The following is a 16,130-nucleotide window of genomic DNA, read 5'->3' on the forward strand; positions in this document are numbered from 1 at the left end:
AACAAAAACAAGGATAGAGGGGGGTGAGCAAGGGCCAGCCGGCAACAGAGAATGGCCTCCTCAAGCTATGTGCCTGAGTAGGTCATGGAGTGGTTGCTCTGCAACAACTTGGGAGTAATCGGACGACTCGAATAAGGGGGGTAAACAAAGCTGTACTTGTATACGGAATACAGGTTACAGGCTACAAATTACGCATTTGTACTCTGTATAGTTACCTGTATTGTGTATCTCGGATTGCTGATAGCTATTCGTACTCCACAGCGAACGGGCAGCCCTGATTGTTTCCGGACCTAGATCAGGCTGATCTTCCACGGCTCTTACTCATTCAGGATCTTCGGAGCTTTCCCCATGCTGCCTGTTTCCCGACAAGTTGGTTGGTTTTGAATTGTGACGCGAATAACAGATGACGGATGAGCTCATGAGTTGCCTTATCGCAAGGCCAAGAAAAATCGGAGCCTCGGCAGAAAATGACCAAAGCGTCCAAAGCTCCATGGTGGGGCCGCCGCAGGGCCCAGAAAAACCGTTGGGTGCTTCCACCAATCATTGAAACATGCCACTCACTAGTGGCCAGGGATTGGTCAATGGTCTTAAATTGGACCCACACTAAATCGCGTCTGCGTCGCGTCTCTCTCGCGACGTGACGCGTCTCCCAGCCCACTTGCCTTCTGTCCCCAAACCGATTGCAAGTTGGAGGGGATGCCCGCCCTGCAAAACCCGGAATTTCTGGGCGGTGGAGGCACACCATTTCATATCGAAGAATCATCGCTTAGAATCATCGCTACCATCTCATTCCCAAAACTAGGCCACCCCCATGCCAGGTTCCTTTCCTGTCATGACCGGCTTTAGAGAGGCAAATTTAGAGATTGGCGATTTTGCAGCCAAGGAAAAGGTTTTTTTTTCTTTTTGTCCTGACACCTGATCTTCGAGACTAGCCTTTGCCTACTTTGTACAAGTCAGGGGTTCAAAGAGAGGGAGAACACCCCAGACCCCGGTTGATCAAGCCACTAGTTATTCTGTTCCTGCATTCAGGCCAGGACTTGGATACTTGGGACTGGCGATCTGACCCGTTAGTGTCTTGTTCCCGCACGCCCTTGTCCACGTCGTGCCTTGGATATATCGGACAGGCGGCCAAAAAGGTGTCATCGGGAAGGCAGTAGAAAGCCCTCGACCGTTGGAAGCTGACGCAAGTACGGACGGCAAACTAGGCTGACCACCCATAGAACCTGGGATATGATCAGCCGCCCGGGCGAGCCGAAGTACGGGATACTTTGTAGCTAGGTACTATGTGCATAGGTACTGTACCGTTGACGCTGCCGCCATCGACTGCTGTTGAAGGGATGTACGAATGACTAGTTAGAGGGAACATGGACTTAGGGAAGAAGCAATGGTCATTGCGCCGACACGGGCAGGGTTGATCCAGCATGGTCCGAGAAACCGACCCTGAAGGGAGAAGAAAAGGCTGAAACAGGCTTCCCTTCCGTCCGTAGGTTGTCCGTGCCCGGATTCTGGGTTTCTGCCTCTCTGCCTGCTGCGCGGTCTGCACCAGGTTGGTTACCTACCTATTGGAAATGTGGGAGATGGGAAACCTAAATGTTGGGTATCTTGGGTATCTTAGGAATTAGCTCCCCGTCCGCCACTTACGCCCTGATACAAACCTCATGCACTGCCCCCCATCTTGTAACCCGAGCGTCTTTGTCTGAGTGACCTTGTAAAGCCCCATTTTCGTCACTCCGTTAAGTGCTTGCATGAGCAAAAAGCTGTGGAGGGAGTCAAGGAGGGGCACCTGCATCGCGCCGAGCGATCGCCATTGGCCAGGCCGCCCTGCGCACCACCTGGGAGCCCTGTCTATCCCATCATGTGGTCCACTTTCTGCGCATCGTATCCCCTGTAATTGACTGCCGCTAAGCCAGACCTGCTCTTATGAGGCGCATTATTCCTCTGGTCTCTCCCGGTCCCCCGTCAACGGATTCCCTCTTCACCTTCGTCCGGTCTGCGTCCACACCTCCAGCCTCTTGCAACAGACAACCCACGATCGCGCATCTTTTCAGTACTCTAACGGATACCTTCTCTGAAACTGCTGTCCGACGTTGAATAGCGCGCTTCTTTTCTGGCACCGCCCACGATTCGCAACACATTGAGAGCCAACGGCGCATTCTCGACCTCGTCGCAACCAGCCGTTTCCTCTGGATCGCAAGCGTTTTGGCCAATAGCTCAAGCGCACTCTTCGTGTGCCTTATACCGCTGCTGCCCGCATTTTGCAACCACGCCTTTAACATCAACACTTCCATACCACCACCAACAAACGAAAAGATCAAACGCGCCACAATGTTGATGCCGTCGGCACTCCCGTGCGACTCGTCGCAGACACCCCCCTTGACGCGCCTTCAGGCCGCGCTCTTTACCTCGCCGCCCGCCAGCCCTCCCCAGGTCTCGCCACAGACAGCCATCGGCAACATCTTCTCGACATGTCGCTCTCTGCAATCCCTCCTCACCAACCCCGCAACACCTTCCATCGCTCAAGAACCCATCACACCACCAGCCTCGTCGCACGCGCAACTACCCACACCCCCTCTGGCGCACGCGCCGCCACCACTCAAGCTGCGCCTGCGCTCGCGCAAGACAGATAGCGCAGCGCCGACAGGCGACCACGGGCTCACGAGGAAGCGCATCGTCAAGCGCACCGCGTCGGTCGCGCAACAAGCCGCGGCCCCACGGGGTCCCAACAAGCGCCGTCGCGCCGCCGACGACGAGTTGGGCCGGTACAACGAGGACGACAGCGACATGGAACACGGCGGACAAGAATACAGCCAAGAACAACAAGAACAACCACAAGAAGACGACCAGCCAGAGGAGTCACCACCACACACCCCCAAGCGCGCGCGCATCGCGCCCGAGGTGATCCCGCTCGGGCTCGAGCGCGCCGACTACCACAGCCTGCACTCGTCCTTCTCCTCGATCTTTTCCGGCGACGGCGACACCTCCACGGGCCACACATCACCAGACACAGAGACGAGCAGCAGGAGAGGCATGGACGTGGTGCTCGAGACGGACGGGTCGGCGTGGAGCACCGAGGAGGACCGCATGCTGGTGGAGCTGGTGCTCGAGAAGCTCAAGCTGACCAAGTCGGACTGGCAGGACTGCGCCCGCAGCCTGGGCAAGGACCGCGCCACCGTCGGCCGCCGCTGGAAGAGCCTCATGCTGAATGGGGATGTGGGGCTGAAGAGGGGCGCGCTGAGGAGGGGGAGGATACATGGGACGTGGAGGTGATTTTCTTTTGTTAATGGATGTGTGTTACAGTTATGTGTACTACTAATACTTGCCCTTGGGGCTGGATGTTTTAACTATGGGAGGTGGGATGGGAAGGACTGGCGTTCTTTGATCTCGGGTTGGGTTTTCTGGGGTTGGACTGGAATACTACGAGGATGAGGGACGAGGAGTTTGGATTTGGGGATATACGCATGCCATGGCACCAGCATTTACCCCCACGAGCAAAGAGACGGACAGACAGACAGCTAGTTTTGCTAGTTCCATGATTCACGATGTAAATATTACACGACTTACTACTACCTACCTACCCTGAACTCTGAATTCCAATGCTGGCTCTCGCCAAACCCACCTTCCACACCTCACCCACCCATCCGCCTTCCCAGCGTCCCCAGCTACCTTAGCTCGATCTCTACCCGTGCCACACCAACCCCTCAAGACAAAGAGCATAACCCACCGACCTCCCAAGGGAATGAGCCAAGACACGCAAGACAGGCAAACGAGAACAGGCAACCCTCGACCGGGACCCGGACCCCCCCACAAATCCAGGAACAGCAGGGCGGGAAGGATCAAGGGAAGACTGAAACCCGGCAGATTGCCGCGTGCAGCGTGCGCCGGCGGGCACACCCTCGCTAAGGAACGGAAGGAGGAGCGGGCGCGGCAAAGCCAAAGCAAGGTGAGGGTGAGGTGGGCCCGAGGTGAGTGCGAGCAAACATGTCTCTCGGTTTATTTCGAGCAACAAGCTGGGAGCGGGAGCGGGTGAAGGTGGAGCAGGACATGGAAGTTTGCTGACGGACCCCCCCCCCGTCCCCCCACCTGTGCCTCATTGCATCGCTGCTTTCATCAGGTAGCCGGATTTGGGGGTTTGGATCCGTTTGCATCTATGAAATATTCATCTATCTATGACCTGTAAAGGCAGCTGAAGAAACAATGCGCAGCAGCGATGAGGTGCATCCTGCGTCAAGACGGCCGTCCGGCCGTCCGCCAGTCCGTGCCTTGCGTCAAAAACGACTCCCTGCGCAAGGGAACGAACGATGCAAGTCATTATATCCGCTTTTGGAGTGAGGTGGTGAGCGCAACTGAAACATGGCCCGTGATGCCTTGCATGAACCAAGCCCCCGCCCGCCATCCCGCCCGCCCTTGACTTGACTTTCAGCCACGGCACGGCGGGAAACGGATTGGGGCTGGTGAGCACAGATGTTTCATGTTTCAATGGAGGGGTCTGAGGGAGGGAGACAGACACGCTCGCTTGTCTACTCCGGAGTGCACTCGCTTATCAAATACAATAGTTATTCGTAGTAGGTAGTATTCGTATGTAATCACATTTCATTGCTCGCTCGGGGGGTTAGGGTTGTACCAATGCAACTGGGCGTCCCTCAATGCCTCAACACAACATCGCTCACTAGGTAGCTTGTTTGCTTCTGGCGACTACCAGCTGGCCGATGCCCAAGTCCATTTAGGTAAGGTACCTTACCTATCTCTACCCTGTCCTCCTCTTCTAAGACTATACCAATCACTAACACTGGATTTTAAGGGACTAAACCTAGACAAGAGGTGATTCCCACGGTCAACACAAGACGCGCACTGCGGCATGACCCAAACCGCCGCCTCCGTCGGGGAGGGCACAGACAATGAAAATGTCCAAGAATCGACAAGCCACGCGGTCCACGAGAGCGCCGGACCCCCGGCACCGGACGAGCACGGCGACGACTTGCACTCAGCCGACTCAGACCTCGGACAGCTCGCGTCTGCGTCAGCCGACGGCACGGTCAAGATCTGGGATCCGGCGACCCACCAGTGCAGAGCAACTCTCGAGGGCCATGGCGGACCGGTCTTCGCGGTAGTCTGGTCGCCCGACGGAAGCCAGCTTGCGTCGGGATCGGCTGACAGGACCATCAAGATCTGGGATCCGGCCACCGGCCAGTGTACGGCAACCCTGGAGAGCCATGCAGGCTCGGTCTTGTCACTGGCGTGGTCGCCCGATGGAACCCAGCTTGCGTCGGGATCGCGCGACGGGCCGATCGAGATCTGGGACCTAGCGACTGCCCAGTGTGTCGCAACGCTTAAGGGCCATGACAGCGCGGTCCTTTCGGTATCTTGGTCGCCCAATGGATGGGAGCTTCTATCAGGGTCAGAAGATCAAACAATCAGGACTTGGGATATGACAAACACCTGGTGTACAATGATTCTTGAGGCCTTCAGAGAGTTGGTCTTGTCAGTAGCGTGGTCGCCCGATGGAAACCAATTTGCGTCTGGGCCGGATGACACGATTATAAAAATTTGGGGTGGGGACTACACAAGTTCACTGACTCTCGAGGGCCATACACGCTCAATTGGGTCAGTAGCATGGTCGCCCGATGGAGCTCGTCTCGCGTCAGGCTCAGATGATCGGACTGTTAAGGTCTGGGATCTCTGGGATCTAGACCATGGTCAGTGTACAGCGACGCTTTCGGGGCATGACAAGTTCGTCCAGTCGGTAACCTGGTCGCCCAATGGAGCCCGGCTAGCATCGGGATCAGACGATGAAACTGTCAAGATTTGGGATCCTGTAACAAGCGAGTGTGTAGCGACGCTCGAAGGCCATGAGGACACGGTCTACACTGTAGCCTGGTCGCCCGGACCTGCCCGGTAAACAGCAAACCGCCGAGCAAAGGTGCTTTCCCCGTCTCCACATTGATGTTTTCCGCAGCTATTCTGTGAGTGCGCGTCTAAACCACTCAGGCTCCCGCGCTGATGATGATATAAGGCCCTTTTCATACTTAAACATAGCAGCTACATACTGTGGGAGCGCGCCCGACGAGCTTACACAAGCACCAGGGGGGTCTCTTTTGTATACGTGTATACCCCCAATACCCACCCTCGCTAGCTCCCCTTTGTCAGGGTTGTCAGGGTAGCTCTGCAATGCACTTTGTTACTCCATACCGAGATCGTAGATCGCGGGGGGATACGGGGTTGGAGTTCGGTCCTGAGACCCCACCTCAACCGAGACTCGCCCAGCCCACCCAGTGGTTTGGAGACGGAGCTCCTGGGGCCAATTTGGAGACCTTGGGCGAACCCAAAGTCTCACATTGCAGAGGGTACTGAGCTTGTGTTGCGCACGCAGAAGAGCAGAGGAGCAGAAGAGCAGAGGAGCAGAAGAGAGAGAAACTGGTGATTTTCACTGTCTGGAGGATGCAGGTTGGCAGGCCTTGCCGATCGTCCCAGTTTACTTTTCTTTCTCCATCTCGGCTGCTCGTGCCGCTTCCTCTCGCGCGCGTATTATTGCCGCAGATCTTGCCATCGCCCTCGCCATAGCCCCGCGGCGCCACTCCCCATCCGAAAGCTGGGGTTGATCACTTGCAGGGCGGGGCACGGGCGGCTTCTTGTGCCACGAGGCCCACTTGTCTTCATTATCGATGCGCAACGGGCCCGGCCCTAGATCCACGACAGCCAGCTTGGTCTCAGGCGGCCACTTGGACTGGTAATTTGTCTTGCCCAGGGCGTCCAGGAGGGTATCGCGCATGGCCATCAGCCATGGGTGCACGGCCGAGACATACTCGTGCACGGTGAGGAATTCGCCTTGGGCGGCGACTTGGAGATATGTGTCGTAGGACCAGGGCCGCTTCTGCCCGCAGCATTCCAGCACGTGGATTTTCGGATCGAAGGTCTCGTCGTCGGGGCGGGGCCCTAGGCGTCTCGTGTACCCTTGGTAAAGGGGGCCGTCGTGGCAGCGCGAGTGCTCCTCGACCCAAACCCGCTCCCGCTCGTTGACGCACCGGATGCGGACGGTATTGGACGACACCGGGGGCTCCACGAGGGACGCTTGCGACACGGGGTGGAGGGAACCGTCCGGGCCGAAATACGGCTCCATCAAGGCGCCCGGCTCGTAGTATTCCGACGGTGAGACCTCGATAGCACCCTCGAGTGGGCCATTGAGCCTCCAGAAGAGTCGCTTGCCAGCTGTGCTTGATTGTGGGAAAACCCGTTCGCCGCTGTCGGCGGGTGCACTTGCCGTGGCCATGGAAACGACGGGGGAATGAATTGACAGGCGGGTACATGTAATTGTGGCGGAAGTGTTGTGAGAGATGGAGATGGAGATGGAGTAGCCCTGTAAAATACCCGTGCCAAAAGCGCCTCAACGCACCTAAATACAAGTAGGTAGGCTTGAATCAAGCCAAAAGTCGTGTAAATACCTAGGTATGTACTGTAACGCCTACAAGTACTGGTAACCATGTACGGTCCTGGTCCAAAAGTTGAAAACCCCTACCTCGACAGCCGAACAACGATTAAAAAGAGAAAGAGAACGCGATATTAAAAAACACTTGAAGAGACTCTTTCACTCCAATTCTTTTTTTCCTGAAAAGATTGATGGTTTTACCGTCGAGTTGGGGATTTTAGCAAGGACCCCGGTCTTGAAGTTATGCGCTAGCGAACAAACAGGGAGAGGACTGTACCAAGGTACCTAGGTACCGAACGGGCTGAGACGGCAGGCGCCATAATTATCCCGACCCCAACGTGTTTCCATACAATGTCATTTCCATACATTGTTCGACCTCCCGCCTCTGCGTCGTCTACGCCGCATACGCCCTCACCCCGGGCACACTCTGGGCAGAGAAGGCCCAAGCCAGTAAAACCAAGTGCAGAAGCCAAGTCCCGCTTGATTGGCGAACCTAAAACAAGACTGCCTCTTGGGGTCTCGGTCTCGGGTATTATTGGGTGTGTCCTCGTTTTATTCTCTCGCAAGCGATCAAGATTGTTACATTTATACATTAATCTTTGAAGCCTCCTTGTGAGATAACAGTGAGCTAACTCTCTGCCATCCCTTACCTAGGTACTGTATGTACATCATATCCTAAACAGATGGATGATACATGACATGAAGAACTTGGAACAGCCCATGGTACTTACCACGATTTATTCGGGTCAAACATCCAACTCAGGCAATTATTCGAGCCATATCCGCCCTGCTTGCCGTTCTCGCCACCGCAGTCGCAGCTATCGACAGGGGTCTTGAGGTAGTGCAGACACTCGTCGAAGTCAAAGGTCCACACGCAGCCCTCCTTGACCTCAAACGTCCAATGAATCTCCTCGCTCCCGCTGAACGGCAACCTACTGTCGACCAGGAAGGGCCCTTCTATCTCGCCGGTCCCGCGCTTTCGGCCCGAGACCCCGGCCTGCATGGCGAGGTTGTTACACGCGGAATTGCGGCCGTTCTGCAGCCGGATGTTACTCATCTTTTGCCCGCTGTTGAAACAGTGGATCGTGTTCTTGTTGGGATCGGCGCGGTTCTTGGTCGGGGTCGGGGTCGAGGGCGCCGTCGTGCGCGTCGGGGTTGCCGAGGTGGTGGTGGTGGATGTCTCCGGGAGATCGCATAGCTCGAGCTCACCATACGAGGTACCATTGCCCGTGATCTCCGGCACGTCCCAGCCCCAGCCCCAGCCGAAGCCGTTGCCACCGGGGCCTAAGGGAATCTCGCCGAGGCCCGGGCCGAAGTAGCCCGGGCAATCTTTCACAAGATCGCTGTCCCAGTAGCTGGGGTTTGAGGCAGCCTGCCGACACAGCCACTCCTTGGCCTTCTCGTCGATATCGGCGTTGGGGTCGACGGCGGCGGCGCGCACCACCAGCGGCTGGGCCGGCCAGGCGCCCATTTGCGGGGGCGCCGCACCGGGCCCAATGGACGGCGGGGGGGTCGGGAAGGCCCCCGTCGGGCTGGCCGTCGAAGTCTCGCCGTCCGGGCCGCGATAGATGACGGCGGGCCAGTTGCTAGTCGTGGCGGGGACGGGCCAGACAGTCCCGAACGCGGTACGGCGCTTTAGCCCCCCGCCACCACCTTCGTCCAGCGTCATAATCTCGAAGCCCAGCTTGGACAGCGTCATGGGTGGCACCGTGATGGTGCTCGTCCAGGCGTCCTTGCTGACCGTCATAAGCGGGAAGTTGACGACCGAGGTGGCGCCTGTGTACGGGGGGAGCTTGACCCTGCAAGGCGGCGCGCACGAGAACTCGGGCTCGTCCATGTTCCAAATGTCCGGATGGACCCAGATGATATCGTTGAATTGGGCGCCGTCGCTGGCGACATCCAGAATCGAGATTTGCGACCAAAAGGGGTGCGCGTCCACGTTGAGGTTGTCTGCGGCTAGGATGCCCTGGCCCTCCATAACGGCCATGTACTTGGTGCCGATGGTAACGAGGTTCTGGATCCGCACGCTGGCGTGGTTGCCCTGCAGCAGCATCATGGCCTTTTGGCATGCCTGCCCATCGATGCAGTCCTGGGCGTAGGTCGAGAACCACGAGTACAGGCCGGCGCTTGTGATGAGAATGTCTTCGCAGCCGCGCATGATGACGCCCCAAGACTCGTCGCAGCCGTTGAACTCACCGGGGGCGCAGGTATAGTCCGGGTCGCCGGGGAACTTGCCCACAACGTCAGCAAACGGAGCAGGAGGCGGGGGGGTAGGCTGGTAATAGGGCGACTCGGTCTGAATCATGCTGGTGAAGATGGTGGAAGCGTTGTGGAAGTTGTACTGGTAATAGACGGCGTGCTCCGACGCCGTGGCATAGAGCCAGACGGGCGCGGTGCTCTCGATCAAGAAGCCACGGGCCGCGTAGACCGAGTTCTGTACCATGGTGTTGTTAGCGTCGCCGAGATCCGGATCGTCGATCATGTGGTCGGCCACCCACAGCCACATATTCTCAAAATAGCCCGACGCGCCCGGCTTGAGGTGCATCATCAGGCTAGCGGCGTTGCAGCCCGGCGCGATACCCGAGGTCAGGGGCGGACACTCGGCCGGCGTCAGATCGGTCCCGGTAGCACCGCCGATACGGACGTGACAGTCCCAGAGAGCAGCCGACCCCTTGGCGTCGGCGGCCATGTTCCACTCGACAAGCACGGCGCCAGCCGTCGGCCCCTTCGTGGTAAAAAACAAGTCCTGCATCTCTACGTTGCCCACTTGGCCGGGGGTCGTACCCACACGCACCATAACCTTGGGGTTGTTCGCATCGGAAAAGGCGGATCCGAAGGCCACGAATTGCGACCAGGTCTCGCCGACTATCTTGACGTTGGTTGGCACGACCACGGTGTCGGTCAGGATATAAGAGCCGGCGTCCACAAACAAAATCTTGCCCTGGCTGGAGTACAGCGCGCTCTGGACGGCGGCGGTATCGTCTGTCACCCCGTCGCCCACGGCGCCAAAGTCCTTGATGTGGACAAAATCGCCCACAGCGCGGTCTTCGTACTGCGGCTTGGGACGCTCAAAGTAGTTGCCCGACGAGTCGACGAGTCCGCCGTCTCGGCGGTACCGGCCCACCTTACCGCCCATCGAAAAGGAGCGCGCGCTAACCGAGCCGTTGTACACGGGGCCCAGCACCCAGTGGTCGACAAGCGACTGGCCGGCTCCGGACAGGTGTGTCGTCCCGCTGGTGTCTGCCACGACGGCCGTCACGCTCGAGACGGCCACGTTCTCGAGCACCAGGCCCGTGCTGCGCGAGGCCACGTCAGCCGAGGGCGGCGACACGAGGACGGCAGCGCCAACGTTGGTGAAGGAGGAGTCCAGGACGGCCGCCGAGCCGACGGACCCCGAAGGGTCCTTCACTACGAAGCGGAAGCCGACGTTCACGTTGGTCATGGTGACCGACTTCCACACCCAGCCCCAGTCCCAGAACAGGTGAACGGCTGTGTCGCAGCCGTCAAAGCGCAGCCGTTGCGCCGTGAACTGCTGGGCGCCGCCGTAGAGCCCGACGTCGCCGCCGCTGAAAACCACGTCCGAGATCTGACCGCCGCTGCCGTTCTCGGCGTACATACCCATGGAGCCCGGCCCGGCCCGCAGTTCCACGTTCTGTAGGCTCGTCGCCTGCGCGACCTGGTAGTGCAGGCACGCTGTGTTCTCTGTGGCGGGAGCATCGCGTACGTCGATAATCACATTACGGATTTGGCGGTAGAAGTTGGCCGTATTGACGTACCACTGCTGGTCGCCTCCGTCGGGTCCGGTACCCCCGCCGGTATACTCGTCCGTGGACAGCACGCCCAGGCCCGTAAACGACGATGAGGCGATAATCAGGGGCCGGTCGAGGACATCACCGATAACCTGCGTGCCGAAGGGCAAGGGGATGGTGCTCGAGACGAGATAGGTGCCGGGGGGAAAGTACACAATGGCGTTCTTGATGGTGGACCCGTTGCACTTCTCGCCGCACCGCCGGCCGTCGTTCAGGGCCTCCTTGATGGCCGCCGTGTCGTCGGTCACGCCGTTTCCGGTGGCGCCGTAGTCGAGCACGTTGCGAAAGACCTTGTACGTCGGGTCGTCGCCCCAGGGGACGGTGCCTCTGCGCGCGATGGTCTCCATCCAGTACGTGCCTCGGACAGGGGCCCGGCGCTTGACGCCGCTCGAGCTCGAGTTGGACGGGTTAGAGTGGGTAGTTCCAGAGTTCACACCCCCGGACGGTGCCGCGGCCTCGGCCTCGGCCACGAGGGCCGCGGCCCAGGCGATCTCCTCGGTGATTACGAGGAGCGGAGTGGGGGGTGCATCATTGTCATCACCACTCTGGTCTCGTCGCGTGTTGTTGTTGTTGTTGTTAGGCGCCGTCGCAACACTGCCGCCGATTACGGTGCCGGGCTTGAGACGGTACTGGTTGCGCGCCGGGTTGGCCAGCCGCGCCTTGTTCAGCTTGGCTGAGGCAGCGATAGCATCGGCCACGATGCTCCGGGCCCTGGCGAGGTCGGCGGCGGACGCAGTCTTCAGTAGAGGCTTGCCGTCGGTGGAGTTCCAGCTAGACGTGACTTGGCGTTTAGGAGCGGTTTTGGGAGTCCTGGCTCCAGCAGAGTTAGGACGCGGCGTCGTTGCGCGGCCGCTCAGGTCGGCGGAAGAGCCGGCAGCTCGCATCTCGATGCCACCCAGCCCGCCCAATAGGCTCTGCTGGGCTACAGCAGACCCGTTGATGTGGGCGGGGATGCCGATACGGAAGCCGTGGCCAGCCAGCAGACGCTGATACGTCTGCTCTGCGGTGAGGTTGGTACGTCCGGGTAGCAATCGGGGCGTGCGTGCCGGTTCGTCTGGGTTGTTGGCTGGCGTCTCCTCTCTTTTGGCCTGGCTGACGAAGCTGAAATCAGTTTCAAGCTTGAGGACGTCATCGCTGCGGAAGATGGTGGCGGCATAGCCGTCCGGCCCCATGTCAAAGGCGGCAAAGTCGAAAAAGGCCACGTCGTGCTGCGGCTCGTCCTTGTTGTGCCATGGGAACTCGGACTTGCGTTTTTCAATGTGACTTAGCAGCAACGCGCGTAGCTTACCGTGCGCCTCGCCCTGCCAGTTCTGCTCGGCCTTGACAGCCACGCCGGCGGTGTTGGAGCCGGCGGCTTTGCACGAGAGGCCGGCGCAGAAGGTGCTGGCCGGCGTGGTGCGGTCCCAGCCGTTGCCGCCCTCGACCCACGTGGCGGGCGGAAACTCGTCGCACGAGTAGCGCAACTGCGAGTACCGCGTGATCTGGCCCTGCGCGTTGCGCTCGTGCTTAAGGGTATTGTTCTTCGTGCCCGGCTCCAGCGCCGTCGACGACCACGGCCCGTCATGCCGCCACAGAGTTTGCTGGCCCACCGGCTCGGGACACGTGTGCGAGTTCTTCCACGTCTTCGGGCACGATGCCTGGCGGCGGTAGAACTGGCGTGTTTCGGGGTCATCGTCATCGGCCTCGCCGCTGTCAAAGTCGTACGTGTACATGCCTGCCGGGATCGCCGTTCCGGGATGCAGATCCCGCCCCCGTGTCGTGGCCTTGAAGTTATTGACATTCTGGCAGATGTTGGTCATGTAGTGGCAGTTGTAATAGATTGTGATTCTTTGCTTTCGGGTGTCAATGACGTTTCGATACACCGCCGTGTTGTCGGGCGTCGGTCGGCTGCATTACGGTAATTAGATTATTGGTCAACCAGAAGAAGAATCCGAACTCACTATTTGTAGCCATCGTAGAACGTTGGCGGGTTAGTCGTCGGGTCTAATATTCGAACTGCCATAAAGTTCTGGAAGTACTGAGCGGCTGCCCGAGAGCTGGGATCCAAGGCAAGCAGGGCTACCGCCAGCCACATGGCATAGCGTAGGAACAACAACGCCATGGTCACTGCAGAGTGCCAGCCAGGCAGACTGTTGCTGAAAACGAATGGAACGAGGTACAGGCCGTGATGGAGTGGGCGAGCCTTGGGCTGTTTCCTTGAGTTCCATGGAAGGGTCCCCTTATATCATGTTGCCGGACCACCCAATCCTTCTGCCGTCTGGTCGGCTCCATGTCGTTTCCGTACCTCCGCGGTAGTCGGCGTGGTCGTCGCCTTTTTTCGAACTTCGGTTGCTGGATACATGTATCCAATTTCATCATCCCCCTGTCCATGTCCCGCTAGGGCCCGCGCTTGGTCGCAATATTGAGTGTCATTGACAGGCGTGAGGCTGCTGCGCCTATTTTTGGGATGGCATCCAGGGTCTGATGCCCACATCATTCAAGACTACGACCGTGAACCAACAGACTACGACCATGAACCAACACAAGTTCCGCGATAGCTTCGAAATTTGGATGCAGAGTAAAGGGGGGATGTAACATAATTCGGTCAGTTGGTTCAATGTTATTGTGAAAATTTTCTCACAACCGAATTGAACCCTGTCTAGACCGTTAACCGGAGACAGAGCAATGGATAGGTGAATCGTGAATTTGACGGGGAAGAATTCCTCCATATATCAGAGCTTGAGGTTGAGGTTGAAATTTCGCCTGTGGGCCATCAGAGTGCTGCTGCTGTCTCATCTCCCCCATCGGGCTTGCATTGTGAACTCTTGGTGACTTCCAGACTTTCAGGTAAAACCGTAAATCGGCCATGAAGTCCCTTCACCGCAATGGCACGCTCCGGCGCGTCGTCTTGTTCCTCTCTCTTGTTCCAAGTTTGGTGTCGGCTCAGGACGAGGCCGACTGTCAACCATACCGATGGAATTCCGGCGGGTTCAGAGTGTTGCAGGACGCGGCCGACCCGTTACCTACCCAGGGAATCCCCATCCCAGTCACCGTGGGCGAAATCAACTGCCGATACTGGTCGACCACGCCCGCCGAGGTCAACTACTACACATGTTCACAGCTGGCACAGCGGTACAGCATTTCCAACGACGTCTTCTTCCGGCTGAACCCAAGCCTCGCAAACGACTGCAGCGATGTGCAGCCGGAAACGGAGTACTGCGTCAGGGGCTGTAAGTGATGCGCCCACTGACCACGTATGAAAACAAGGGACTGAAGCTGACTTGATCAAAGTTATCGAGCCGGTCAGAGCCTTCGACGGCAAGTGCGGTCCCCCCAACAACAATGCCACGTGCTTGGGCACCGACAAGCAGTGCTGCAACTCGCAGACCTGGACATGCGGCAACTCGACGGCCGACTGCGCTCCTGGCACGTGCTACGAAGGCGTCTGCGACGGCGATCTCATCTATAGCACCGATGGCACATGCGGCCAGGACCACGGCCTCCGCTCGTGCACCGGTCGATGGGGCAACTGCTGCAGCATTGGCGGTCGGTGTGGCACGGGGCCTGAGTACTGCGGCCTGTTCACGTGTCAGGAAGGCGACTGCGACATCTGGAAGGAGGACCAACAGCCCGAAGGCACCCCGTGGACCCCCGACGGTACCTGCGGCGGTGCTGAGGGCTACCGGTGCTCGCCCGACTGGGGCCGGTGCTGCAATGTCAATGGCGTCTGCGGCGTGAACCCGGCCGACTGCTATGTCGAGCGTGGATGCCAGCCCGCCTTCGGAATCTGCGCCTCCAACTCCAACTCCTCCACCACCTCGTCGGTCACCTTTGGGACCACCTCGTCGGCCACCTCTACCACCTCCTCTACCAAGACAACTTCATCCTCCTCCACTACCAAGACGACTTCAACCTCCTCCATTCCTGAGACGACTTCAACGTCCACGACTCCATCATCAAGCACTCCCGGAACCACCACTGCCCCTAGCACCGAAATCCCAGGCGTATCCAACCTACCTGCGTGTGGCCAGACCTGCTTCAACAACATGCTCGCGCAATATTCGGCCCTGGGTTGCTCCAGCCCCCAGGACTCGTACTGCCTCTGCAACAACGCCGATTTCGGCAACGGCCTCCGCGACTGTTCCAACGGCGCCTGCGGGGCCAGCGTTGGCAGCACCGTGATCTCTTTCGGAAGTGCGTACTGCTCCACCGCGTTCGCCACGCACACGGCCACGACCACCGGTCTGGGTGCTCTGCCCTCCTGCGGACAGACCTGCTTCAACAACATGGTGGCCCAGTACTCCGCCCTCGGCTGCTCCAGTCCTTCCGATTCCTACTGCCTGTGCAACAACGCCGACTTTAGCAATGGTCTGCGTGACTGCTCCACCGGAGCATGTGGCAACGTTGTGGGCAGCAGTGCGATTGCGTATGGGAGCGCGTACTGCTCTACCGCATCGGCTACGCACACGACCACGGCCACTGGCGTAGCTGCTCTGCCTTCTTGCGGCCAGACCTGCTTCAACAACATGGTGGCGCAGTACTCGGCTCTGGGGTGCGCCAGTCCCCAGCCTTCGTGTCTCTGCAAGAATGTCAACTTTGGATATGGTTTGAGGGATTGCGCCAACGGTGCTTGCGGCACAGCCGTGGCCTCGACAGTCATTTCTTATGGAAGCTCGTACTGCGCATCTGCAACAGCAACGGCGACTCCGTCGTGACGAATCTCCGCTGGACCCAACTCTGCAAGGGTTCGCCGGCACGGGTTGAGGGTACGGAAGGGGTGAGGTGACTAGATTCGGTGAAGCCCAAAAGGTTACAACAAGGGGGGTTTGTCTCACACGGTGTGACAGTGGTGTTAATGTACAAGTATACCACAGCTGTACTCACGATTGTTTGACTGGAGAACTCCTAGAGTCCTGTAAAAC

At 58.6% G+C, this 16,130-nt stretch overlaps 4 protein-coding genes across 4 annotated transcripts; 2 read left to right on the plus strand and 2 right to left on the minus strand.

The window, feature by feature from the left end:
* Positions 1-1,865: 1,865 nt before the first annotated feature.
* Positions 1,866-3,616, plus strand: F5144DRAFT_554849 (uncharacterized protein). The gene has a single exon (XM_066787866.1). It carries the CDS (start codon positions 2,326-2,328, stop codon positions 3,265-3,267), a length of 942 nt encoding a protein of 313 aa, XP_066648263.1. The 5' UTR covers positions 1,866-2,325; the 3' UTR covers positions 3,268-3,616.
* A 2,792-nt stretch (positions 3,617-6,408) lies between these two features.
* On the minus strand, positions 6,409-7,429 carry F5144DRAFT_28874 (uncharacterized protein). The gene has a single exon (XM_066783790.1). The coding sequence runs from the start codon at positions 7,262-7,264 to the stop codon at positions 6,470-6,472; it is 795 nt and encodes a 264-aa protein (XP_066648264.1). The 5' UTR covers positions 7,265-7,429; the 3' UTR covers positions 6,409-6,469.
* A 637-nt stretch (positions 7,430-8,066) lies between these two features.
* On the minus strand, positions 8,067-13,330 carry F5144DRAFT_543068 (pectate lyase superfamily protein-domain-containing protein; the record flags this gene model as incomplete). Its single annotated transcript, XM_066787216.1, has 3 exons — positions 8,067-8,070; positions 8,152-13,116; positions 13,170-13,330. The coding sequence occupies 3 exons, from the start codon at positions 13,328-13,330 to the stop codon at positions 8,067-8,069; spliced, it is 5,130 nt and encodes a 1,709-aa protein (XP_066648265.1).
* A 507-nt stretch (positions 13,331-13,837) lies between these two features.
* F5144DRAFT_29007 (uncharacterized protein) lies at positions 13,838-16,091 on the plus strand. The gene is made up of 2 exons (XM_066783804.1): positions 13,838-14,438; positions 14,500-16,091. Exons 1-2 carry the CDS (start codon positions 14,075-14,077, stop codon positions 15,921-15,923), a joined length of 1,788 nt encoding a protein of 595 aa, XP_066648266.1. The 5' UTR covers positions 13,838-14,074; the 3' UTR covers positions 15,924-16,091.
* The last annotated feature ends 39 nt before the right edge of the window (positions 16,092-16,130 follow it).

This window comes from Chaetomium tenue (assembly GCF_020726465.1).
Source record: "Chaetomium tenue strain MPI-SDFR-AT-0079 chromosome Unknown F5144scaffold_1, whole genome shotgun sequence".
NCBI classification, from domain to species: Eukaryota; Fungi; Ascomycota; class Sordariomycetes; order Sordariales; family Chaetomiaceae; genus Chaetomium; species Chaetomium tenue.